General features: G+C 41.3%; 3 protein-coding genes across 5 annotated transcripts in view; 1 reads left to right on the plus strand and 2 right to left on the minus strand.

Annotated features, from left to right (window-relative positions):
* BRCA2 (BRCA2 DNA repair associated) overlaps positions 1-1,310 on the plus strand; it is a 34,728-nt gene extending 33,418 nt beyond the window's left edge. The window contains exon 28 of the mRNA XM_053971970.1: positions 572-1,310. Within this exon, the coding sequence (XP_053827945.1) occupies positions 572-1,048 (477 nt within the window). The 3' untranslated portion in view covers positions 1,049-1,310. The remainder of the gene's footprint in view (positions 1-571) is intronic.
* Positions 1,267-13,332, minus strand: N4BP2L1 (NEDD4 binding protein 2 like 1). Its single transcript, XM_053971981.1, has 5 exons — positions 13,043-13,332; positions 5,884-6,008; positions 5,048-5,136; positions 4,483-4,559; positions 1,267-2,735 (listed from the first exon to the last, which is right to left on the minus strand). The coding sequence occupies exons 1-5, from the start codon at positions 13,330-13,332 to the stop codon at positions 2,510-2,512; spliced, it is 807 nt and encodes a 268-aa protein (XP_053827956.1). The 3' UTR covers positions 1,267-2,509.
* A 981-nt stretch (positions 13,333-14,313) lies between these two features.
* Positions 14,314-26,161, minus strand: LOC128804312 (uncharacterized). Of its 3 annotated transcripts, none has more exons than XM_053971979.1 (5): positions 25,533-26,161; positions 22,664-22,749; positions 22,030-22,075; positions 20,346-20,532; positions 14,314-15,827 (listed from the first exon to the last, which is right to left on the minus strand). In XM_053971979.1, exons 1-4 carry the CDS (start codon positions 26,083-26,085, stop codon positions 20,378-20,380), a joined length of 840 nt encoding a protein of 279 aa, XP_053827954.1. In that variant the 5' UTR covers positions 26,086-26,161; the 3' UTR covers positions 14,314-15,827; positions 20,346-20,377. The 3 variants fall into 3 exon arrangements, with proteins under 3 accessions (XP_053827954.1, XP_053827952.1, XP_053827953.1); XM_053971977.1 differs by having other exon boundaries at positions 25,113-26,161; XM_053971978.1 differs by lacking the exon at positions 14,314-15,827 and adding an exon at positions 19,178-19,473 and having other exon boundaries at positions 25,113-26,161.
* Positions 26,162-27,613: the final 1,452 nt, after the last annotated feature.

Genomic DNA, 27,613 nt, shown 5'->3' on the forward strand with positions numbered 1-27,613 from the left:
GTTTAATTCTGAAGGTTTAGTTTATATATTTTATAGACTAACTAGTTTATATTTGTATAGTTTATTAAATACATTAATCATCTTTAAAGAATGAGACATTAAGTGTATTCTCAGGCCTGTGCTTGAAAGATTTGCTATGCCGCATCTGTCTTGTCTGTATTTTTATGTTCAAATTTTTTGGTCTATGTTCTATCCTGGTTTTTCTTCAAAATTTTTTCCCCTTTCCACTTATTTAACCAACCATGTGTGGAGAACATAGCCAAGGCAGTAAAAGACTTATTATGAGTGCTTTGATTTCTTACCATCTGACATAGAAAAATTCCTATACATTTTGCTTAGCTCTTAGAAACAGAATATAAATGTAAAGGTAAACAGTGATTTATTAGTCATCAGCACTTGAAGGAATCATATTAATCACGATCAAGAGATACCAAACTAAACTTAAATGGGATATGAATGATGTCGTAGTGTTTTTATATTGGGGGTGGGGTTCCCGCATTTTTTGGAAGGCTTTGAGGAAGTTCCTGAAACAGAACATTCTATTCAACATAAAACTTCTCTTTTTACCCAGATCTCTTCTAGAATTGAAATGAAGCATCCAAGCCCTTTGTCAACTAGCACACCAAATATGGAACTTGTCACACCAGGGTCAGCAAAAACACCTTCACCTGCTACAGTTAATGAAGACCATCTCAAAACCAGCAAAAAGAGAAAAGCTATGGACTTCCTTAGTTGCATACCTGCCCCTCCACCACTGACACCAATATGTTCAGTAATTTCTCCATCTGTTAAAAGAGCATTTCAGCCTCCACGGAGTTTGGGTTTACAGCACAGCAAGTCACCTAAAGAGACAGATCAGAATATTGGCCTTGTCAATCCTTGCAGAAAAGTGAGAGAAACTGTCCATCTTCCTGACAGTGACCTGGTTGCTGATGAAGAACTGGCAATGATTAATACACAAGCACTCATGAATAATTTACCAGAAGAAAAGAAGATGGATTACGTAAATGAAAACAGCAAAGCAACAGCTACTACTTTTTCTGGATGAAAGATCATCAGATAGAGTTCCAGGTCTACTGGGGAAGCAAATAACTCATCAAAAGCAGTTCTGAAGTAGCAGAGGTTCTTCAGAAGAACCCAAAGGAACCTGAGGACTCATCACCAGCCCACAGAATGCTACAAAGACCAAAATCCCGAAAATGCTGCTAATGCACATGTACAGTGTTGTATATATTTCAAATTAGAATTATTTTTACACTTTGTACATTAAAACTTGATTGTATTTAATAAAGTTCTATTACAAAAACAGACTCATTAAATAACACTTCATTTGCAAAATAGTTTGATGTTTAGTAGGTAAACACTTGTAACAAAGATGTATTGTACAATAGCATCAGTGTGGCTGAGGGTTTGATGACATTTTGTAAGCCATTGATTCTGTGTTCTTATATTACAGCAGGATCTTGGTATCATTCTAAAGCCATCCGTTTTGTTACCCTCTGCAACATTAGAATAGTTGTTTGGCTGTCCAAAGTGGCACAGAGCATAATAAAGAGTTCTCTTCACCAAACAAAACACTTTAATTCCGAAATATTGCTCTGCTATTCTGGCACAGTTCTTGTACTTTTCTCCTCAGACTTTCCATATAGCACTAAGAGAGGTTTAAAGAATACTGTGATCATTTGATTCACAGCAAAATGCCATGCAGAGTTACTATTAAATAGCTCTTGGGTCTGTGTTTCTGCTTCAGCTGTTCAAAGCTGCTCCTGTAGCCCTGTTCCCACTTAGGAGTTGACACACACAAGCCTAACACTAATGTTTCATTTTAGGAACCTCTGCATCTTGGGACCAGTGAACTCCTATGTCTTGGCAGGATGAAGAGCTAAGTTTGCTCTGTTGAAGTGTTTTGCTTGCAGGCTGGAGAAGCTGTTTGTGTGTGAGGTAAGAGAAGCATGAATCCAGTCAGTGGAGAGAGGGAACAGCATCAGATATTGCTGCCATCTGTTGAGCTACTTTTGCCATCATTCACTTTGCCTCTGAAAGTCCCAATAGTGCTGTAGGCAAGGTAGTAGATACAAAAAGTTTATACAGTCAGATATAAAGCATTAAAATGGCAATAAATGCCAATTGTGTGGGGAAAGAATTGGCCACAATGGCCTTAAGACAGAAATGAGTTAGGAATCTTCATTGCTAGTGTCAGACTATGATGCAGAAAAAAATAACTGAAATGTGGCATGTGGTAGAGCCCAGTGCATTTCACATATACCTGGATGGATTTTCATGGAAGAAGAGAGATGAGATGGAGTACAGTTTGTACTGGGTGCAGTGCTCTTACAGTGCTTGTGTAGAGCTGTGAGATCATGGTCCAATGTCATTTAAAGATTTGTAAGAAATAGAAGTAATTTAGAAATGTAGTAGAAAAACACAAGAATAAAAAACAGTTTAGAAAAAAATGTAAAACTAGAGACTCTTGTACCCTGATAATTAAAACACCGAGGAATGCACATCTTCAGTTAAATGTCACATTCATACGTGCCGTGCCAGGCCTCCTCCTTGGGACGGCAGAAAGGTGGGTGGGATGGAGACCTGTCCCATAAGCTGCACTTGCTCCACTGTAGCTTCCCTCATCCCTGCTTGGTTTTTCAGCCCGGAGAACACTGTGGAAGGTTACATTGTGCTCATATTGTTCTTTCATCCGTTGTATCTTTTCCCGAGGGACATGATGAATATTTCTTCTGTAGAGTCAAAAGTAACAGAAAATCCAAGTATTTAGCTGCCTGTGTATGACAGGTTATCTTCAGTTTGCTGAAGTCCCTGATAGGTTCAGCATAATTGTTCAGGTCTCCACTGATCTCTTTCTGGCCTATTTTTACAAATTACCCCAACTTTTTAGGAATATTATTATGACTGCTGAAAAACGTAACACCGTTATTTCTGGGAGGCAAACGAGACATGGGAAGTTAACAAATGTCCACAATAAGAGTTGTGTAGAAGACCTGTGTGGTGTTTTATTTTATACAAGTGTTGCTGTGTTTAGCACTAACAGCTTGTTGGCCTCAGTGAGCTTTTGTCCAGCTGGAGATGGGCGGCCAAAGGCTGCAGCCAGCCCAGACACTGACACAGCAGCAAGGATGGAGGTCACAAACCACTGTTGCCTTGAGAGCAAGCAGGGAAACATCACTCGTGATGTGGCTCAGGCTCCAGGGTAGACTCGTAAATTACAAGTTTGAGAGGGAGGGAAACACAATGCTCAAATATGCAGGGCTTTCTGGATAGAACAGCCAGAGTAGCACCAACCATGATCCCTCCACAGCTTAGCAGGAATTGTCTTCCCAAAGACCACCTGGAATTTCTGTTTGTGGCTTCAGAAACCCCGAGTATCTTTGGGTTCGCCATTTATTGCCATTAAGGTGCAGCCTGTGCCCCAGTAAGTGTATGTGAATTAGCTTTACAGTGCTGCTGTGAAAAGTCAACATGTGTCAAATATGTAATAAAACAAATTGCAAGTTACTCTGCCTACAACGAATGATCAGACTGTGCCCCTGCAGTGCTCCCCTACCAATGGCTGGTGCTGCTGAGGCCAGAGCTGGTTGACAGCTCAGGCTGGTGGTGTCCTCACCTGTCCTGAAGCCTGAGCCATCATCTGCCAGGTCCTGCCTCCCTCTGCAGCCACAAGTGCTCTGGACCTCGGCCCTCTGCCATTTGAGTCCATCACATACAGACAGGAGCAGCACTAATTTTTGACTAGAGCTCCTGGCTGGTATAAAACAAATCCATCCATTGCAATGAAGTGCCCATGCCTTGTTTTCTTGCTCTAAGCATATGTTATCTTCTGGATTTGGTGGCTGGGAGAGCACAGCTCCCTGTAACTCATTTCACATCAGGCTGGCTAAAGGCTAGAAAGCCTGCACTAAATTTTTCAGTGACTACAGCCATTAACCCTGCAATCACTGGTCAAGGTAACATTCTTAGAGCCACATTCAGCTGCCTCTATATCCTACCACACTGTGCAGAGTGTTTATATCCTTTGTGTGTGTGTGTTAACATCTTTATAAAGATCCCCTAGAACCCCCTTTCTTACCCACCATCCCTCCATGCTGCAGCAGAACAGCATCTGTTATAGTTAGATTCTTCAGGACAGAAGTCTGAATATTGGCTGTAGTGCTTAGATTCGAGTTTGTGCCCAAACAAAAGAGATTGCTGCTCAAAATGTAAATCAGGGCTCCTGCCCCATCAAGCCTGCAGCACAAAAACATGCTTCAGGGCTTGTTGCCTTTTCTACTGCCTGACTCACTTCAGGCTCTTTCAGGGCTGAATTCACTACAGACCAGGTACTCAGTAATGGAAATTTTCCAAACAATCCTTCTGTTGTCATTTACCAGGCTACATTCTTCCTTATATGAAGAGGAAGAAGGCTGACCTGAGAGCATGTCAACAAAATGAGAGAATCTGTCTGTTTCCAGCAAAGAAAAAACTATGTACCTTGTCAGTTCTTGAACGTTGAACTTCCAGGGTGTGTCTGGTTCTTGGAATGTAACTTCGTATCTGTTTTCATGTGCCTAAAGGACACAAAGGTGACATTATGAAACTGCACTAAAAGAATTGCCACCTCTGCCAGAACTCCTGACAAGAGACACCAGTGCATCTTCAAAGACTCTGTATGGTGTGTTTTTCACAAGGCATGAACTACAATTATAAATCGTATCTTGATATATTTGTCAACAAATAGTTTGGGAACTGTTCAATTCATGTCAGTACTGGGGAAGGGTATGATGCCCTCGTCACCAAGAAGTAGCAGGGCAGGTTCAAAGGCCATTAATCTTTTCAAGTCATTTTGCCTTCAATGAGTTACAAAGCTGACCAGCTAAACAACTACATTGGCACCTCTGCCCCTACTTCATCACAATATCCACCCTTAACTATAATTAGAGAACTATGGGAAAACTGAAGTAAATATTTTTAGCCATGTAAAGAACCTTTTCAGTCAGATCAACCCGTAAATGTCATAGCTAGGCATATAAAAGCAATAAATCAGAGTTTTCCCTACCATCATCACATATGGCTTCATTTCCCAAGCATGGATGTTGGTATTATCAATAATAACCGGGCTTTTCCCATTCTTCATTGCTTTGCGTGCTGCAATGTAACACATTAAGTAAAGCTAAAATATATTAAATAACAGAGCCAGGCCTTACTAGCCCTACAGTGTCCTTTCTTTGCCCACTGCTCCCACGCTTGGCTCCCCACCAGACCTGGGTTTGCAGCTACCACCCAAATGGGAGCCGAGGTCATTGCCCAGCAGCTCTCCTGGAGGGGGTGGTGCAGCCTCTGGCTGATCTGAAGCTCTTATAGAACATACTTACAAGAGCCAAAAATTACTGTCATTTGCAGGAGATCCCTGTTACATCACCTCAGAAGTATGCTTGCCATCGCTACCAATTCCTTCAGAGCACAGCCACAAAAGCATGGTACGTGGAGTAGAGACCTGGGTTGTTTAATTCTCAATCTTGAACTCAGCCTGCAAGTTTTCTTCCTGTCAGTCATTACATTCCCACCCCCTTCCAGGTCAGGACAGACACCTAAGAAGTTAGAGGTGAAGGCTGCGGTGCCTATACTGCAGGGAGCAGCTGCTGGGCTGGTGCCTGAAGGGCAATATTCAGCAGTGCTTCCTCTAAAACAATATTAACCAACATCCAAAATGTTCTCATTTACAAATTTCCAAGTCAGAAGAAATCAATCAGAAATGGTAAATGTATTTTTTAGCCAACACCCCATGAACTACAGTATGACACCACCTTGAGGTATTTTATTCTGGGGGCTAAGTTTAAAGACAGCCTGAAATGCAAAACTATTTTGCACAGCCCCTGGATCAAGTTCAGTCACCTCTTTTCTGGTTCCACTTGTGTGCATCCTCCAGGAAGTCAGGCTCAAAGACGTAAACACCATTTTCAACAAAGAAGTCATCAGTACTAAGGACTACAGCACTGGGGTGGTCACGTTTCAGCTGTCTGCAGGAATGAAAAAAAAATGAAAGAAGGATTAGTAGCTGTAATTAGTAACTGCAAGTTACTTCATTAGTAGCTGAAAGCAACACCCTTTAAAAGAGACCATTAAATCATGAGCTATTTGAGTGCTCTGCAAATACACAAAGTGCTTCATTTGAAAAATCCCAATTTAAAGGATCTGAAGTATTGCAAGCAGTAGATGGACACGTAGGAAGAAAGGAATGGAGCTTGAAGGCATGGCCTTGATTTCTTTAATTCAGCAGAGAAATCTACACTGGAATACCAACATCTGAGTCTTTAATTTTATTAATATATTCAGCTCTCCTTCTGAGTTATCTGAGAAAGCGGGACTGTAAAGAGAAGAAAAAAAAAAAACAGTAACCCAAACCTGCTTATCCAGGCATGGAAGTTGGTGTCAGAAGACAATTTGATGATGAGAATGTTGCTACACAGATTTCTGAAGATAACCAGGAGGAAGGATTTATCATTTAGTAAAGATGGTCCAGAGAACCATCAGTTTGGTTTGAGGGGCTTTTCTGGCTCTAAAGCAGGTAGCACTTTTTAAAAATTTTAATTTGCAAACAAGTATCTGAGTGATAAGTCAATATTTTGTGTTATTTTATGTAATTTTATAGTTCTTATCACTTGTCCCTGTTCCACTTAAACCTCCTCCTCTAGAGTTGAGTAATTTTTATATTTTCAGCTTTTGAACTAATTTCATAGACAAATCTGAGTTTATAAAAAATATTTTACAGACAAATTTGCAGATCTCTAAAGCAGACTGCTGTGGTGAGTGGCACCGGGCAATCCCACTTCCCTTCACACAGGTGTGTGTCTCCAGCAGTGCTCCTGCAGGCCAGGGGTGCCATGGGGAGCAAATGTGTGTCCTGCTGGACACTGACCAGCTGCCTCACAGGCAGCCACTGGCTCTTGGAGGTGGAAGGAAATGCTGCCTTGTGTGCAGGTTTAAATATGAAGCATTCCTCTGCAAGTCCTTAGAGACCACAAAAAAAAAAAAAAAAAACAAACAAAACACACAAAAAAAAAAAAAAGCAAACAAACACCAAACAAAACCTTAATGTATGATTGTGTTCCCATTTGTGTATAATGCAGAATTTTTTGTGTCCATGGACAGAATTGTCCTATTTTTTTTTTTTTTTTTAGCAATCAGAGAAGAGTTGAGGGAAGACAGGGTCTCTGCAAGAAGTCAGGGAGAGCCCATGGCATCATCCATCTATCTCCCAGAATGTCTTGGGAAAAGAAAGGTCAATCAAGAAACCCTGTGTCTCTCATAAGAATGAATGCTGCTGCCCTGCTGTCTCACACCACACGTGGTCTCCAGCCCCTGTGACTCATTTCAGCTTTCCTACTAAAACATTTCTCCTTCTATCCCCACAAGTTGCAAAATAACCATTTCTCAGTGTCTTATCTACATGGGCAAGAGCAAGGGAAAAGGTGTCTCCAGGTTATCAGCAGAAGAACAGGCACACAGACAGAAAAACCTTGATTCTGTCACCCAGCTCTGTTCCAACCATTTACTTACCAACTGTACCCTAATCTGCCTGCAAGCAGCAGCTCTTCACTAAGAATTGCAGGGTGCGTTTAGCTGAATAAAGGTCAGCTTCTGACTCTGTCTCCACTGTAACTTCTACCATCTGCTGATTAATTAATATGATTTTGTGGTGGGGTCCACCCCAGTGAGCTCCATCAGTGACTCAGTGTTGATGGAGCCAGGACTGGGCTGTACCCCCTGGAATGCATCTTTCAGCACCTACCTGTCCTTATCTTCTAGCCCCAAATGGATGTTTTATTCACAAAATTACTGCTGATTCACAAAAAAAAAAAAAAAAAAAAAAAACCACAAAAAAAAAACCACCAAAAAAAAAAAAAAAACAAACCCAAAAAACTGATCTAAGAAAAGTCATGTTTTAAACTGTTAGCAAACAATAAAATATTGTTGCTTCAATTTTGGCCTCAGGCGAAAAATTCTTATAATGAAAAGCACAGCAACACCTAATGCTTATCTGGTTACTGCTGTGGATAACCTGATATATTCAGGTCTCCCTATCATTCAGCACCTCACCTTTCCCACTGCTTTACTTATTGCAATTTCTTCTCTAAAAAAATTGACTGCTAAAGTATGTGTTGTCCCTTTAGCTACTAATAGGCACATAAAATATGCACATTAACAAAAGACCTCAAGACTAACTTTTTTTCTTGCTCAGTATTTCTTTTTAAAATGTTCTTAATGAGTGCAAATTTTAAAATCCATTTCTTACTGAATTTTCAACACTGAGAGCTTTGATATTAACCCTTAAGCAATCTAAACTGTAGATGAGTATCTGTAAGCTCAGTCTATGGTCCTCACATCAATAATTAAAGTAGATAAAACTTGTATTTCAAAGGAGGAAAAAATATGGGACAAAATGGGCTGAGAGCTATTAATTACTGTAACATTGCTATATTCATACCAAATGAGCTCCTGCAAACAGCAACATAAGAAAACATGAAGTGGGAAAAATAAACCTTCTGTTTATTTTGCTGGTTTTAACTTTTAGCTTTCAAAAACAACCAAACTGTCACTGAAGTTTACATCTGTTTTCTGTAATTCCTTCCATATTGCCCACAAAGCTGATAAAACTCCTATTTCTTCTCTCCCTTATCATTCCAAAGGGCACCAAGAATCATGTGTTCTTTACAAAATGAGCTTTCCACAATCTTCACAGGACCTCAGGTTGGTTTAGAAGAAAAGTCCTGCATAATCACATCAGGCTCTTAATGACTGTAGGCAATTAAAATGCCTGTATTTTAGAAAAATGCCTGTATTTTAGAAAAATACTATGCAAAATACTATGCAAAATACTATGCAGCTATGCAAAATTGGAAGGGCTTGAGACCACAGTTATTTATGAATAAATCTTGAACTGCCCTGAAAAAAGATAATTACCCACTGATGATAGATCAGTAAGTGTAAAGCTTACTAAGGAGGAAAAGAAAAATGCAATCTCTTTGCAAGATCAAAGGACACACAGGAGTTATGTTCATATTTTTTAAAGAAGCCACTGAACTGGAAGCACTGCATTGTAACAGGCAGCATCTGTGAAATGTTCAGTATTAATTTCCTTTGGACACATAATTGCACAGTGCTACATGTCTTCATCTTGCAGTGGACATGGTACCTCCTTCACCTTGTAGAGAGGTGAGGAGAAAACTGTTTAAGGAGATTTATTTTAAGCAGAGAATCCCCCACTCTCTTACTTTCCTATCCTCTGTAATTTCTGAAAGAGCAGCAAACCTTTCTTTAGCCAAGGATAGAGCATAATGCATTTTGTATCCATAGGTTATCATACTTTTCTATCAGAAAACTTGAAAATAAATTAATTTCTGATAGCAGATTGGAATAAACATTTTCAGTGCTCAGCAGGCCACAGAATGGAATATCAGAAACCAGAACATGTATGTACTGCCACTACACGCAACCACTTGCTCTGGCCACTCTTCCAAATGTTAAGTGTCCCTTGGCATTTCAAAGGTGTCTAAAATGAAAAGCCTTTTGATCCAGCAGGGAAGCAGGACTCTGAGATCTGGAGCACATGCCCAGCGCTTGCCACTGCCTGTTGCATTTGAACAACTCCTGGTGCCCCGAGGGTTTTGCCTGGCCGAGAGGCTTGTGTCCTATTTGATCAAGGCTCTCGGGAGACTCACCTGAAGTGGTTTCATGCAGAGGTAAATGTTTACAGTGCAGTGCTGCGTGGAGGCAGGAGCTGCAGAGCTGAAATCCATGAACCCGTCAGAGCTACAGTTCTGCAGCGGGTCCGGTGCTGGGAACGCTGGGAACAGCTGGCCCAGGACTGGAGGTGCTGGGATAAACCGGGCAACAGCAACAGAGAGAACTGGAGAAGACACAGATTGTGCCAAGCAGTGATGCCTGAGTGTCATTTTTTCCCCTCATGTTCTGAAAGATTACTCGCTCTGTGCTCCACAAGGGAGTACAAGAACAAGCTCATTTTGAGCAATAAATCAACAGCTGTGGCTGAAAGGTTACAAGTTTGATCATGCCCAGCCCATAGTGCTTTAGTTAAACTGTTGGATAAAGGGTCAGGTGTAAGCTGAGCTGAAGAGCTGTAAATGCAGCTACTGTGCAATGCAGAGTTTGCTGGGGAAGCAGATATGAGCTTGTATGTGGCTCACTTAAATTTTGGAGGCATTTTCAGAAGTATAGCTGCCACTGTACCCCAGATAACCTTTTTCTTAGCAGCTGCCTCAGTGTGATCACAAAACCTGCACTGTGAAGTCAAGGACAATGTGTTCAGGAGGAGCGTGTCCAGCACGCCTGAAGGAGGCTGATGGAGATGTGACTCCCAGCTGCCCCTTCTCCTTCACACTTCCGTGCCATTTGGTGAATGGTTAAAGGCAGGGGGCCACCTAAAATACGTGGTTCAGGGAAGCTCATCCTTAACAGCGAAGCTGCTGGAAAGGTGTGAAGCTTGGTGGTGAGCAGAGCAACTCCTCATCCTGGCTTGACTACTCAATATGTCACACGTGGGTCCTTCGCTGCCTTTACCAGAAACCAAAAACCAGATCTGAACTGATCCATGCCAATGTAGGGCTGCTCTGAGCTGGGAGCAACCAGGATGAGGAAATAATTTTAACAAAAATGCCATAACTTACAAACAAGCTTATAAAGCTGTATCCAAACTCTGCTGAGAGACATTGAAAGGTCAGGGAAACAAGCCATGGATCCAAGGTTGCTCCTCGGATGAATAGAAAAGGGGCCTTTTGACTGGAGTTATCACTGGGTTGCTGTATCACCAGTGATAACATTCATGGTTTGTGACTCATGAGCACTCTAAAGATGTAGAGTTTGTGACAGAAACACAGAAATACTGGCTGATCTACAGAAAGAATTAATGTAGATGTGTGGAAAACACCAGAAGAAAGAACAGAGCAAAGGTTAAAACAATGGTACCCACTGACAGCCAAGATCATTAACAGCAATAAAACTGGGACAGGTCCTTCTTACAGCCCCCAAGGCCAGCACTCAGCTGAGGCCCAGCACTGGTGACCCACCACAGGAAAACCCGTGCTCTGAGAGCAGGAGGAGGTCACACCAGCCTCTCCACATCTGCTTCCTTCTCCTTGTTCCAAGAGGGGCAGAGAATGAAGACACCCAACATGGGAAAATTAATATAAGGGGGAAACTCACATAAGATTCATAAAGCAGCAAGTAAGCAAAATTCACAGGCAAAAAAATGGTAGTATAGGAGCTGTTGGCTGGAAATGGCAGAGCAGACCTGGGCAAAACCCACCCTGTCAGCAACAACTGAGAGCAACCCAGCAGAGCAAGTGAGGATGGGACAGCTGACTGTCCTTGTCTGCTCTGATTTTGGGCAGATCACCTGTGCACATTCATCTTGACACTTGCAAGTATTAAGTTGTGGTATTGGGAGTGAAAAAAATCTGAGAAAATAAACTTGGACTTATAAAATGAGTTTCCAGAGTGCTTTTGCAAATAAACAACCACCTTCCTCCTCCAGTGGGATCTTGCCTTGAGATCTGTTGCAGTCATTTTTTGCAAACTTTCCCTTGTGCAGCACACAGCATTTACCAATACCAAAAGTATGCAGCGTGAGAACAGCAAAAGAATTCTCTTGGTACAGCCCTTCACAATCTGGACAGGGTTAAAGAGAGGTACCAAATGCTGCCTTTTGATCTGTGTGTGGCTGAACAGATAAACACGATGATGTGATTAACAGGGGCTAGAAACAGTAAGATATTCAAACCTCCATCTCACAAAGGACTACTACAACAATACTTGCAACTGGTTTTGTAAGTATGTTATTAACAATTAACCCTGTGTTTTGACCTAAAAAGTACAGGTAAGTTCAGTTACTTGCACTGCCTGAGAATATGCTCCCAAACCTTTATGTTCTTACTGTGCTGAGAAGACCCAAATCTCCCTGAAGGAGCAGGCCCACACTTACACGGCGTCTTTAAGGGAGAGGTGCGTGTTTTGGGTGTGAGCAAAACACAGCATTTGGCAATTTATAAAAGAACTTTGTTTGCCAAAGTACAGTGAGGCAGAAGGCCCAGTGGGACAGGGAAGTGTTGTACTGACAAGAGGAAACTGCAGATGAGCCCAGTGTATCACACAGCTTCGTGCTGCCACCTCTCAGAGCAGAGCCCTTCCTGTGGCAGCCCAGGATCCCAGCACAGGTTCCTCAGCCCAGCAGAGGAAGAAGACAGGGAGTGTTCCTCTTTTGATAGAGAGTGGGTGGCACTGGGAGCTGCACAATACCAAACTGTGAAATTTTGTGATACCAAACTACAGCCCCACGGTCACACCAACTGCAGTGCTTCTTCCCAGCACTCCCCACTGTGTTTTTCCACCTATTTACAATCAGCCTTTGAGAAGCTGGAGAGAGTGGTCTCCTCATTTTATACACCACTAAAGCTCTGACCAGGAGCGAAGGACATTACAAAAACAGAAATCAAAGTTGCCAATTTTCAGCCAAAGAGAGGAAGTTTTTTACCGTGATCGTGATTAAACACAAAAAAAACCCAAATAATAAAAAAAAAACCCAACCCAACAAAACCAAACCAAACTAAAGCAATCAACCAAAAAATAAAACTTAAAAAAAAAAAAAAAGAAAGAAAAAAATAAAGCCACCACCAGTCTGGTACCTTTGAGAAAAGTACCGCCTAGGTCGGGGTGATCAGTCCATCTCACCAGAAGCATCCCTGCAGGTACCGCTCGCTCGGAGCAGGAGCTCGCACAGTCCCACGGGCAGGACACCCAGGCACTGCCACAGGTGCCGGGAACAGCGCAGCCTGGAGCGGGCCTGGAGCCGGGGGGGTTCTGGGCGGCTGCCAACGGCCAAGGCTCCCGCGGGGCTCCCGCTCCCCCCGACCCCAGCCCAGCCCTGCCCCGGCGGGTCTGCAGCGAGTGCCGGGCGGGCACAGGGGCTCCCAAGCACTGCCCCTCTTGCCCCCGACCGCTCCTCCTGCCCCGACACCGGGGGCCAGGACACGCTTACCTGGCCAGGGTGCTCTTGCCGGCGCCCGGCAGCCCCCGCAGCAGCACCAGCCTCCCGCCGCCGCCGCCCCGCGGGGGTCCCAGGCTCAGCCCCCTCAGGGCCCGCAGCAGCCGCTCGTCCACGGCCGCGGCGCCGGCCCCGCCGGGGCGTGGGGTCGGGGCCGGGCCGGGATGGGGGGCCCGGGGCAGCCGCTCCGCAGCCCGGCCCCGGCCCCGGCCCCCGCCGCGACCCCGACCCCGCGCCCCTCGGCCCCCGCGGGCGGGGCCGGGCGGGAGCGCGCGTCCCTCCATGGCCCGAGCGGCCGAGACTTGGCCCCGCGAAATCGAAAGCTGCCGGGAGCACAGACACGGGCAAAGACGGGCGTCTGCGGCTGCACAGCCAAAGCGCTCAGCTACGGCACTCGCTGCAGACCCGGAACTTTGGCCCGAGATACCATCTCCAATTACTTAAAGTCAGGATTATTCCCCAAATTCTCAAAGGCAAGAAAACACGAGGCAGCGCTGACAACGTTCCACTCCCAGGTGCTGCTTCTCTGTATTGGGAACTACAAGGCAGGCCCGAAAGGGAATGAATCACCAAAGCCGCAAAGAGAAGTGGGGCTGGTCACAGGACACCAGGTATGCACGGAGACTTTTTCGCCGCCCATCCCTTCCCTAGCAACGAGCTATCGGAGATAGATGTGGTTGCTTCAACCACAGAAGCAACAAGCATGCCAAGGGGCTGTAGTTAAAGAATTGCCCAGCACAGAACAAATGACCCTGTGTGTCACGCTCCACCACGCTCCACCACCCTAATTATTTTCTTTTTCAAACGTATTATCATAAGAGAAAGTAAAGGAAGTTTTAAAGATTTCTGTCCTCTAAAGAAAACCCGATTTCCATTAACTTGCTTACCAAAGAAATTACAGTTTTCAATAAAACCAAAAAATAGTTGGAGTGGTATCACACCCTCCCTTCTCAGAGCTACACACAGCATCGTGCCCAGCTTGGTTAGGAGCCAGCTCCAGGTATGCCCCAAGCACACACCACCACCAAACCTCAGTGCTGGAGCTTTAGGTTCGGAGGTTCCAAATAGTGCTAAAGAGAGTGTTCACACACAGGGACATGGCACACCAACACTAACTGAAGCAAGTAGGGAAAATATAGCAGGAAGGAAGAGACAGAAATTTTGAATTTCATAGATACTTGGAGGGGGGGGGGGGGTCAAATTAAACTTGAACTGGCAACACTCTACTAAGAGATGAAACATGACTTGCCCATACAAGAGTACTGTGAGATTTTGAAAACTATTTTTATTTCAAGCATTCTTGAGGAAGGCCAGGATTCAGTAACAGAAAATAGAGGCATTCAGATTTCTCGCTCAATAAATAGAAGTACGAAGACAGTATTAATCCTTGAGTGACATTTTTCTGAAATCAAACTAACTTGTCTGGTGCCACTAGTACAACACAGAAGGCTGAAGCTGTGGTTATGGCGGGTATGAGCTCCCTTCGTCCTCCCCTTTACAGTTTGTATAATGGTCTGCTGGTAGAACAGGACATTTCCAGCCAAGGAAGACACACACATGTACATGGGAGATGCATTCAAACAGTGCAGCCAGACAATTTCTCCAGTGGTACAACATTAATTTAGAAATACATACATTGTTAACTGTTTTCATACAGATGCAGTATTTAGAAAGTGGAGACACATTGGCAAATTTGACCATGGTGGAGCTTCAGCACAAGTTCAGTCAAGTTCTGGATCTTCAGCTGATGTATAAGCACATGCAGGGAAAGGTGAGGAACAGGATATGAAAGAATGAATGGAGAAATATTCAGGATCTGCAAGCTGCTCAAGTGGGAAATACTACCTCTGACAAGTAGACGCAACCAAGTTTCCTGCTTTTCCTTAATCTTTTCACACACTTTTATTGTTAAATGAGGTGACAGCTGTCACTCCCTCTCCCTACAAGGAAGTGTCCAACCTTATGCATGCCTCATAATTGACAGAGGTTGCTCTTTATAATTAATTATGATTTGTTTATCTCTAAATACATAAATATTTCCAACACCACTAACAGAAACATCAAATCACTGCTTACCAGTGCTAGTTATACATCTTCTCAGTCTACCACAAACCACACACACCCTTCCTCCAGCATGTTTGAATCAGTTCTGTAGTGAAATGTTCTTTTTTCTGTAGTCCCAAATTCCCCAATGAGTCTAGCTGAGGAGAAGCCTAAAGCCTGGTTTCAGGTGAAAAGAAGGGAAGTTGTGCACCTCTGGATGAGTGAATAGGAAAGACAGATGAAGATTTTTACCATCTGAGGTTGTAAAGGGACTGGGTGCAATTATGACTGAGGGTGAAGGCAGAAGGAGGCAGCTAAGATGCATAACAAATACCATTCCCTGCAGGTGAGCATCACTGCCTGCTTCTGTGGCGATATCCAGGATCCTGATACAAGTTAATGAAATACTACAGCCTGAAGCTCACACCCCATAAGTGACAAATGCCTCTAGTCTCCACTCTCAATCTCTTTACACCACACTTGAGGATGTACTGACAAAGTGTAAATCCCAAATGGCTTCAGAAAATGACCTTTTGCCATACACAAAATTATCTCAATTTTGATCATTATTACGTGGTCAGAGAGGTTGATATCAGGGGGCAGTGTTGGGGGGAGGTGGCCAAAGATGTACACCAAAAAATCTACAGTGGTTTCTTTCTTCCAGGTTATCCCTCACATTTAAAATCCTTGATGGCCAACTGAAGTCCTTCCATAGTGGAATTAAAGCGAGAAGTTTCTGAAATAGAAAAAAAAAGAAGAGGGTCTGCTGAAGTTCCACAACAGCACAGGCGGCAAAAAGACTTAACAGATAATCCAGCCCTCAGACTGCAAAGAGTCTGTCCAATGTTTTTTAAAGTTTCTAATACTCTTGGTTCCTAATTTTTTCTAAAATTTCTAATACTGTCGGTTATTTTTTAAAAAGTTAAAAAGAATGGAGAGGAAGCATGCGGATGCAACAGAAGCAGGCACTGGAAAGCAAAGGAAAAATAAAAGAATGCAAGGAGAGTGGAAAAGGAAGATAGGAACTTGGATGTCAAAATTAGAAGCAGTAAGGACCTTACCACCTCAAAGCTGAAAAATAATAAGAGTAACACAGTCACAAACCATATATAATGAACAGCTGTTCAACCAATACCACCATAGTACAGGTACATCTCAATTTTTTTGTTACAATGTGAATTAGTTCCCCTGTTACATGCACTCAGGACCTCACAGGCTTTCATGTTATAGAGTTAGTGTGAGGCACTGGCACAACCAATTGTTGCTCTTTCCCGAGAGCTCCAGCAACATTGCTGTGGGCAGCACTTACTCTCCCAGGTAATTAGACTCTGCTTGAATGACTTTTTGAGCCAGGTTTTCCTGATAAGCACTGTAAAAGGCAGGTGAGGTTTTCTGGTCACAGTTCTGTGCACTTTTTCATGCTTCATTTTGTTTAATATAAGTGGTTAAATGTCAAAGGACAGATAAGTTTTTCACTGTTATCTGTGTATCAAAATAGCAACTGGAAGAAGTTTGACCATGGGATGATATTTTCTGTGGCAATACTGGAAAACTGCTTTAGTCTGCTTTGTATCCTTGAGATTAATTTTTTTCATTTTAGCCAAAAACCAGTCCTACCTGTCCCAGCTGTATACTCCTACTTTTTTGCCCACGTCCTGCTGATCTCATGGGCTCTAGGACAATTTGTTTCAGTTCCATAGTCCAGACCAAAAACTTTTTGGATATCTTCATGTGTTAGATGTTACAGCTGAACTGCCTCACTCAGAAGCATCACAGCCGGCAAGGGGAAGTGCTGGGAATAGCACAGTCAGGGAAAGGAGGAGCGATAACACGGGGTACCAAGAGATTTGTCCCATTAAAACCACATCCTTCAGGGCTGTTGTGGAAGAAGTATTCCTGCAGGGAGTTACTGACTGCTGTACTTCAAAACATGTCAGCTTTTGCTTTGCTGTAGCCCTGCAGATAAATGCTTGAACAGACACATTTGAATTGCACTGACATCTGTGAGTCCTGGTCTAAGGAGAACTTCTAGGCACCAAAATAATGCTGTTTTCACTGATCTTGACATTTCTCAAACTGGGAACTCTTGCTTAATCTCCAGAACAAATACTCATGTGCTGCCAATGCTGCAATAAGGAGCTCTCACAAAAACTTGAGATTAACCCTGTGTTTTCACAGAGGAACACTGCTCACCCTCCCATTGGAATACAAACACCCTTACACAACATGAATACAGAAACATGTTCATCTGGCTAACAGATTAAGTTGTATTTGGCCAGTAATGCTCAGTTTGCTTTCCAATCTAAAGGGACCAAAATGATCATATTAGCTCTTCCTTGATTTCCTATGATTTTAAAATCTTTTTGGTAGGATTGTCTCAATTTTCCTAGTTTTTTATTTCCCCCTGACATTTGAAGGAATGAAATCCATTTCAACATTTACAGTTGTTCACCTCAACAGTTTCACAACCACTCTGGGACATCATTCTTGGCAAGTCTGCTTTAATCAGGAACCAGAGAGGAATTATTTTGTGGTGAGGCAAGACAACCTTATCCCTCAAAGCCAGGAGCACCATCAATCAGGAAAACTCACCTGTCTTTTACAATGCCTGCATGCAGACATTGTGGAAGCACTGGAATACTCACGTGGGGTCTGCATTACCCCGTATCCTGTGCCTGACAATGAGCATGAGCCGACTGAAAACCCTAAGGTATGTTTCTTCCTTTCCACATACTTTTCTTGCTTTAATTCTTTTAACATCCTAAATTTGTAAAAGCTTAAAAGAGTCCTCCACCTGAAGGTTTGGTTGCAGAATACATGGCCCCTGATATCAGAGCTGACTGCTGCCCAGACAGGACAACCTGCACATCCTATCCTCATATCTGCAGCTGCACAACCTCATCTGCTCCTTTGCCCCAGCCTTGGCACTGAGCTGGACCTTACACCAGCTTATCTAAATGCCTCAGTCCAGCAGGAAAGTATTGATTTGTTTGCTGTGGGGTTAGTGACACAAAGTGGCTTTGTGTCAGCCAGCAAGTGCTGGAGCTGCTGTCTGGAGCAGGGCTGGGAGGAAGGGCACTTCACACTTTGGGCAGCAGTTACCCATTGCATCAGCCTGGTCTGAGATGGCAGATCCCAACTTCAGAGCAGCCTAAACCTATCCTCTCCCTCCAACAGCCTTCAGGAATTTCCCTGACTCATTTCAGATGCTGAACTAAAACAAAGCAAAACAAAAACCTCCAGCTGTATCTCCCCATTCCAGCATAGATCTCAATGAGCAAGCCCTGCAGAGACAGTACAAGGCCTTTTTATAAGCCCAAAACTGATGAGGAGTCTTCTTTCGTGGCAAAGTCTGCATTACTCTCATTCTATATTCCATAGAACTAACACAAGCTGACACACTAGAGCGTTAGACTGCAAGACAACATAAACTAGCAGCAGACAGCGGCTGGGTCACAAGCACACAGGGCTCTGGGTCATTTCTGCTGCACTCATGACAAGCAGGAGAGGAAGACTGAAACAATTTTTGGAGTAGCAGAGTGGACAGACAAAGGGAGTAAATCTGATGGGAAAAAAACAGTTTGTTGGATTCAGCAACCAGATAAAGGTACAGACAATAAGGCAGGACAATTTGCTAGCATGTGTCTTTCCTTTCTTAAAGCACAAAAGGAAAAAAAAATATATTTCACCATTTTCTCCCAGGAAGCAAACACAGCTCTTCACATCTGTTTCTTTAGCATATAAATATTTAATCAATAACCTGGACATTTCTGGATAATAGCTTAGGATACAAACCCATACAGACATCTAGTCAGGACCATAAGCCAAAATTCTGCCTCTAGAGTGTTCATATTGCAATATTATAAATAAGTAGCTTCTAAAAATTGATAGCAGGTGTAGACCTAAGTATTTTGTGAAAATATTTTTTATTTGCTTACCCAATATTGTAGTATCTGATTATTTAAGAGGAAAATACTGCTACCAGATGTTCTTATCTGTGCTGAGAGCACCCTGCAAGACTGGTGCTCGCTGGGCCACGTAGTTCACAGAAATCTCCCTCATCTTCCTACATTGGTAGCTGGTACCAGCTAATCAGCCTGCAATGTCATTTTTGTCATCAAATCAAATACCATATCATCAAATTAAACCCCATTCAAGAGGTTTCAATTCCAACCCAAAGTATTCAGCTACTTCTCCTCTGACATGAACATCCACTGCGAAAACATCCATGTATTTAACAGTTCCAACAGTGCACACCCACCTCCTTGACTCCTGTTCCAGCCATCGACTGGAGGCATGGTCAGGTCAGGCACAGGGCACCAGGTGACAAAGACCCCCTGACCAAACCCCATGTGGGTGATATTCCACCAGTCTTGTGATGTCTGGAAGGGAACAATTTAAGCCTCAGGATACGGAATCTTTTTCTGGCTCAGTTTGCTCATGGTGCAAGTTACTCTATTTCTATGTACCTCTGTTTGTTTAAAAACTACAGATTAATCCATTTTCCATTTTAGAACAAACAACTGATGGCAAATGATAGAGAAGTTAAGCTAGCATTTTCCTGCTGGAACCCATAATCCTTCCTTTTTATCTCAATCTTCCCAGAATATCTCTCATAAACAAACCAAAGAAACTTTGGCAAGTTACCAAAGGGTTCAAAAATTCATGAGACAAACAAGAACACGATAGCATTCTTTGTCACACCAAATGAAAACATTAATGAAAATTGAACACTTCAATATATAGAGTCTTACTACTCCAGTGACCTCTTGCTACTGTTTCTCCACTGAAAAGCACAACTGCCACTTCTTCATAATTTGGTGAAATACTGTTTTATTATTCATAGAGTTCTTTTCATAATTAGACCCTTAATGGAGCCAGCATTACTCTCCATGCTGAAAAGACAAGGAAAGTAGGACTGTGATGACTCACAACAGATTGCCACAGCAACCAAAATGGGAATAAATTCCACCTCTTAGGCATCCTACCCTGCTGCTTTCACTTCACCACACATGTTTTAGATTTCAGAAGAAAGAATAAAATCATATGGCTTTAATAACAAAATACTGCCTTCTCTTTTCCCCATTCAGGCTTGAAAGAAACAATATCCAAACAACCCTCAACCCTAACTCAAATAAAACCCAAGTAAATTGGAGGGTACTAAATGCACCTTAAAAATTATAACAAACAATATTCTTTAGATATTTGGTCAAATATAATAAAAGAGTAAAACATTCAAAAGGTGACTGATTACCTGTTTTTTCATGCAGAATTTAAGACAGTCACTCATGACTGATGAAATGCAGCATCCAGACAGCCAGTGCAGGTTATGATGTTCTTCTCTATCACATCTTGACATAGCTCCATGTCTAATAGTGTTTCAGATGAGTCTTGATTCTCTTGGTGATTTTTATTTATATCTTCAAGATTAATAATATCATCTAAAAATAAAGAAATTACAAACTGTAGCCAAAACCACCTGAAATTATCTTACATAGTCTGTCATTTCTGTTGTGTCAGGATAGAGTATTTCTAGAACAAGTTTTTATTTTTTTCAGAATCCTCTTGATTTTTGCCTCCTAAAGGCCTATAAAATAAATGAAATCTTTCTGGTTTGTTTCTCATAAGGGGTGGGGAGTGAGAGACAACACCCATGCATGTGTGTGTCTATTCCCATTCTTACGCTGCCTCTCCAAAAGCAGCCTTTCTTCTAAAACACAGAAACTTCTCTCCTATTTTAGACAGCAAATTCTACCAGCTTTCAGGGAACTACTGTTGTGTATTTTTAAACTTGTTACAGAACCTGTGAAATTGTAGTGCATTAATATGGAAATAATGGAAAAAGACAACAAACAACCTTATCCCATAACCTCCAGACTGCAGGAATTAATGCATGCAGGAGTCCAGAGCTTCACATGAACCCTGATATCTCTTACTGCCCAGGTGTGTGACCTCAAGTGCTGTTTGACAGCAGCTGAACATGAGCCAGCTGAAGGCCAATGGCATCCTGGCCAATGGTACACTATCAGCAATAGTGTGGCCAGCAGGACCAGGGCAGTGATTGTCCCCCTGTACTCAGCACTGGTGAGGCCCCTCACTACAAAAAGACTCTGGGGTGCTGGAGCATGTCCAGAGAAGGGCAATGGAGCTGGGAAAGGGTCTGGAGCACAAATCTGAAGAGGACCAATTGAGAGAGCTGGGGGTGTTTAGCCTGGAGAAAAGGAGGTTCAGGGGGGACCTTATTGCTCTCTACAACTGCCTGAAAGGAGGGTGCAGCCCGGTGGGGGTTGGTCTCTTTTCCTGGGCAACAAATGACAGAACAAGAGTAAATGGCCTCAAGTTGCACTGGGGAGGTTTAGATTGGATATTAGGAAAAATGTATTCACAAAGGGTGGCTGGGCATTGGAACAGGGTCCCCAAGAAACAGTGAAATCATCATCTCCGAAAGTGTTCAAAAAGCAGGTAGATGTGGCACTGAGGGACAGACTTGGGCAATGCTGAGTTAATGGTTGGGTCAATGATCTTAGGCCTTTTCCAACCTAAATAATTCCATGGTTCTATTATTATGCTGCCAACTTTTAGTGATAATGAAGTTTAATTAACTTGAAGATACTCAACCTTTCAAGGAAGTTAAGTCTCAAGAAAGACTATATCACGCTAAACACCATTTTGATCTTGAATGGATAAACTTGAACTAATTACTGGAATATTTCAATGTAGGAAACTTTATAAGGCAATTTTAGCACTTAGATGAGGAAAAATGAAGTGATGACAGCAACCATAGCTCTGTGGACCATGGACATGATCAATGGCAGCATAAATTAATTTATCCCATCATTGTGCTTTTGCATGAAGAGGAGTGTTATCACTCACTGGTAATGAAAAACCCTTTGATAAGAAGAATTTTATACAGTTTTTGTATCACAGAATATACTTACTAGTCAAGCCATCTTCCTTCTGCAATCCGTTTGTTTTCTGTTTTTCCTAAAATAGATAACAATAGTCCAGCAAAAAGAAAGTACTTGACAAGAGATGTTATTTTGGGTAAGAACAAAGTCCATGCTCTTATTTTTATAATTAGTAGTTCATTGTAATCAGGACTTTCCTGATTTCCACTACCGGACAAGGAAAAAAAGTAATTTGTAAGTTAACACTTTCCAGCTAGACAAAGAGAATTAATTTGCCCACAGTCACGCAGAATAACTTCTCTGCTGCAGCTCTAGCAGAGGTGATGGAGGATGAGATCTGCTCAGATGATGAGAGAAAACTATAAGACAGAAAATATCTGAATGATGGTAGCTTGTACTTAATGAACATAGGTTAGGTCAAGACACAGGTATCAAAGTTTTTTCACCCTTTTTTAACTAGTAGTTGCTCACACTTCTGAAGTTGATATTTTAAAACCTGAATCCTACCATGCCAATGAGCTGGTTTAGAAATACTCAGAGGAGGACAAAATACATCTGTCTCCTCATTGTGGATATTAAAGTAAATTTACGAACAAAGAACTGACGAATTCCCCTTTGCACCTAAAATATTGGAAAGCCTTCCAAAATCCCCTAAAATTCATACCTCCACAGAGGTCTTCCACAGTAAATAGATCATCTTTGAAACTTTCCAGTCAAGGGGAACTATATAATCATCTGGCAACAAGGATTCTGCAGAAGAAAATATTTTTTGCAGTTGAGTGTTCAGATTTCTCCACAGCCAAAATATATCACTGAACTATGATTTTTGCACATGTTATTTATATAATTTTTTTTAAAAAGCAGATATTCAAATGAGCCAGCAGTAAAATCAGAATTCACAATTTCTGGACTCTAAGGCCAGTGCACAAGAGGGGAAAGAGGGGGAAGGAGATTTGGGTTTCGTTTCTTTATTTAGACAAAGACTTTCCTACCATACTTTCATTTCCCACACATACTCCCATAAAAATAGGCACACACAAGAAAAATAAAGTTTTCAGCCATTAAATTAAAATAAATTTAACTTAACTGACAACCTTTAAAATTTAAAATGCTCAATTATAAGAATTTGTGCACTATCAGTAGAGAAGGTGTTTCCTAAAATGTTTTAACTGTAACACTGTTTAAGAAGCTGAAAAGAGGTTCTTTATAGGAAAACTGTCTCAAATATATTCTGGTCTTATATAAGAATCATACAAGCAAGACATGTAATTAAGTCTTCCATTTATAAATAAAGACATTTATTCATTTATTTACCAAAGATTTCCCCTCCAAAATAATTTCAATAAAGACTGACTGCAATTCCAAGTGTTGTAAACTAATACCACTCAAATGTGTGCATCAATAAATAGTTGCCTGTCAATGTATTGTATAGCCCAAAAAAAAAAAAGAAAGCAGGACAACTTGTGGAATTGTAGGAAAATAATAACAAAGGAGAACATGGTCAGTCAGGCACAGTTCTGGTGGGAAAACCCCAGCAGTCAGCAATCACAAGCTGGCAGAGCTCCAGAGAGATATTGGGGTGGATTTGTATTTCTTGAAGGTTATTTCCAAAGCAAACTCACCTAAACTCCAGAAAATGTCATCTGTTACTGACTCAGAGAAGAAGGACATTTGGTTCACTAACCTATTGAGTGTTTCTGAATGCCTTGTTATTCTTTTTCTTTCATGGAAGATGCCTGTTTTCAAGTCATGGCCAACTCCCTCTAAGATTATGACATTTAAGATCACAAATACAAAGATTAACCAAGTTTGGAGAAGAAACATGTTTTGTATGTAACAGCTGAGGACATCAGCACTACTCCCTTTCTTAATTTCAGCTCTATATGGCAAGTTCTTTGGAGTGTGGTGCCAGACTTAGGTAAAGCAGTCCTTTAGGTCCCCCTTTAGGGACCTAAAGCCAAATAATGCTTCCTATGATTTGCATCACTGTTCTGGCAGGTGGCATTGCCATCAACTTTTAAAAAACAACAAAGAATCCTGAGGTCAGTTTGAGCAGATAAAATGACATAAGCTGCTCCTCAGCTGTCAGATTAAAATTTTCATATGAAAATTCATGCTTAACTTTAAAATCTATTGAAAAAAAATGTAAAGGTATACTGAAAAGCTGCCCTGTATTTTTTAATTCTGTTTGATGGCTAAATGAAAGTTACAGTTTCTCCACTAATTTTGGACCCAAGAAGCTGAAAAACACTATGCACAGGAAATATGGCTCTTTCAGCAGATGTTCTAGGGTGACTTTCAAACAAAACTCTGTTGTTTTCACTGGTTACAGCTCTGTGGGATTACATTAGCCTGAAGTATACTGGGAAATGATGGCTGGCACATTCAATTCCTTTGAGGACTGCTCATTTTTTACCTGCTAACTTAGAAGTATTAAACTGAAAGCACAAAAATAAGACATCTGGAGCTCTGGAAGGTAAGTATACATCACTGGGACACTTATTAATCAGGCACACTTAAAAAGAAGACATTCACTATCAGAACACATCTTGTAAGCTTGATATTCAATTTCAAACTAAATTAGATTTTGGGGAAGTTTTTCAACAGCATCTAAGCGACATAAGAGTGTATGAAAACTCTATTAAAATAAAAAAAATGTCACTATCTGGAATAGAAAACCAAATATGTAGCCTTTATATAAGTGCATGCATTTTGTACCACATTTTCATTTAGTTCCATAATCATCACAGTAAAATCTTACTGAGTAGGATGTATTAAAACATCATTTAGTTCTGTAATCAACACAGAAAAGTCTTACTAGGATATATTAAAAATTCAGCAAGCAAGGATTTAGTCAATTTTTGTTACTAAAAAGACTGCAAATACAAGGCCAAACCAAAAGCCCCTTTGACAGAGACTGAGGATTTTAGGTACAAACTAAAAACTATCACCAAAATAGCAGTGATTTGTTTCAACAGCATTAATATTTAACTAACCATAGTCTTTTCATTTGTTTTTTGGTTTGGAGGGAGTGCTTTGTTTTTTGTTTGTGGTTTTGAGGGGATTGTGGGTTTTTTTTATTTTACATAGGAGTAGTAAGAAAAGCATTATACCCAGTGGAAGACCTGGAGAACCAAAGAGCTGCACAAGTTGAAAAGCAAATCCTAATGATAAGGGAAGTCCCAGAAAACTGCATTTCACATCTGCATCTTGATAATCTTCAAGTTGTGATGTCTTTGGTGGCTCAGAGTCATCTGCTCCATTTGCATTTTCACTGCAGCTTGCCAATGGAGTAGAATCTTCTAGATATTCAGAAACAACTTTAACAGAAGATAAATTATCTGGCTGGCCGTTTGTAACCACTGAAGAAACATGTTCAACCTCATCTTCTTTTTTATTAACTATCTGTTGTTGCTGAAGAGTTGTAGCTTGCACCTCCTTTGTTTTGGAATCTACCCAAACTCTGCAGGCATATTTTGATATAGGAGAACATTGTCCTGAATGAATGTAAGAAATATTATGTAACAGAGCACCTGCATCCGGAGTGGGTGAGGAATATTCCTGCAATGTATGGTCCTGTTCATGTGCTTCTTCACAGTTCTTGCTTAGAAAGTATTTTTGCCTCACTTCTAAAACATTATTTTGGGGAATATCTTCTCTTATCAGGATGTCCTTCCCTTCCTCTGTATGAGCAAAGATCTGTCTTGGTAGGTTAAACTTTGGTGCTAAGTTGACAATTCTCCTGTGTCTCTTCCTCTTCAGTGTAATTGGTGTAGCATCATTTATCGGCATATCTGCTTCACTCGAACCCTGCATGAAGGCAGCCCTGGCTTCCACTAGGGAATCAAAGTGCACTTCACCAGTTGGAGATGCGGACACACCATTGCTTATGACATTGCCAACTTCCTCAGTTTCTGTTTCATGATAGTTTTCCTTTACCAATCCCTCATTTGACTGATAGCAGTTTAGCTCTGCTGAACTGTTTGTGTGAGTCTGTTCAGGTTTCCTCACTTTTTGAGATCTTTGTTCACTTACACATTTATCCTCAGAGCAAGGAGAGAGAGAAACTTGAGTATTGAAGCCCATCTGCCACTCCTCAGTAGATAAATTAATTGAAAAAAAAGCCCAGGCATTTGACCTAGTTTTTTCTGCTTTTAAAGGACATTTGCCCTCTGTGTTATCAGGCACATTATCAAGTACATTTGAATTGCAACACTGAGAGATTTCTTTTTCTTCACTGTTTAAACTTACCAGCTTCGCTTCCAAGTCAGGTTCACATGTCATTTGACATGATCCCAGTTTGTTTTCTGTGGTTAGCAATGACATATCATAGTCTTCAGAAATGCCTTCTGTTTCCTGGATGGAATTTTCATCATTGCTTATTGCTAGGAAACTGCAGAGATTGTGCCTTTGCTTTGCTTTCTCATCATCTAATGCATTTTTGGTTAGGTTTTCAGTACAAAAAGGTTTTACATCTCTTAAAAGCAAACTGTCACTTTCTACAGGCAATTCATTTTTCCATGCACTATTTGACATCACTGAGACCTCAGGCACAGTGACCAGAAAACTCTCTCTTGAAACTCCTGTGGCTTCTTTTAGGCTTTCATCACTACTCTTAGGCTGCTCTTCACAAACTGTTACTGGATCCTCTGGGCCTTTGCTGAATGTACACAATGATTTTTTGTTTTCTTCTCCCAAGTCATCCTCTTCGCTTTCTGATCCATCATGGTCACCTGGAATTGGATGATGAGCTACTCCACATAACATTTTCTTCGTAATTTCTGCACGATTACTTTTCATTGTTTTGCTTCTTTTTCTCTTTTTCTTCTGCTTTGCTTTTATTAACAGGTATCCGGGGTTCTTGCTTAAAATTGTCTCCCTATGTGAAAACAAAGAAGATCAAATGTAAAACCCCAAACAAATAAAAAAAACAAGCCCCCACTAAGTTAGAGCAATAATGTATTCACCATGATCAAGCTGAAGAATAGGTACTTTATGTTATTATGATGATCAAACACAGACTATCTGCATTTTTCAACTGATAGTATCTCAGATAACACCTTCTATTGGTTAAACAAATGCTTAATCAATACAATTTAGGACAATCCTGAACATTTAAATCCATTTAAGTAAACCCAGCTGCCATCTCAATAACTTTGCTTTACAAAAAGTATCACAAACCATCATTAGACCAAACATTGTGTTTCTGGAAACACAGTGCCTTTCTAGCATGATGTTTGAATAATAGATCCTGAAAAGCTGGTGCTATTCTGAAATTTCAGTAAATGCCATGTGGAGCTGAAAAGTACAAAGTAAAGGATAATGTCATCCATTTACATCAAATACTCAATTTCAAAACATACTAACCAAAATCCAAATAATGTAAAGTTACAGTGACTACAGCAACTCTGATATTTACTGCTCAGTATATTAAGTGTTGAATCATACATATTTGGAAGAAATATTTCATACTTTATTACCAACAAAATAATACAAAGTGGAAAAATTAAGATGCTGTAGGAAAAATTACATGTTTACAGTTAATTTTGTAGCTCTTTTCAGAACGTCTTATTTATTTTGTCTGAATTTCTCATCAAATTTAAAAGAAAGCAAC

Source organism: Vidua macroura, chromosome 2 (genome assembly GCF_024509145.1).
Source record: "Vidua macroura isolate BioBank_ID:100142 chromosome 2, ASM2450914v1, whole genome shotgun sequence".
Lineage (NCBI taxonomy): Eukaryota > Metazoa > Chordata > Aves > Passeriformes > Viduidae > Vidua > Vidua macroura.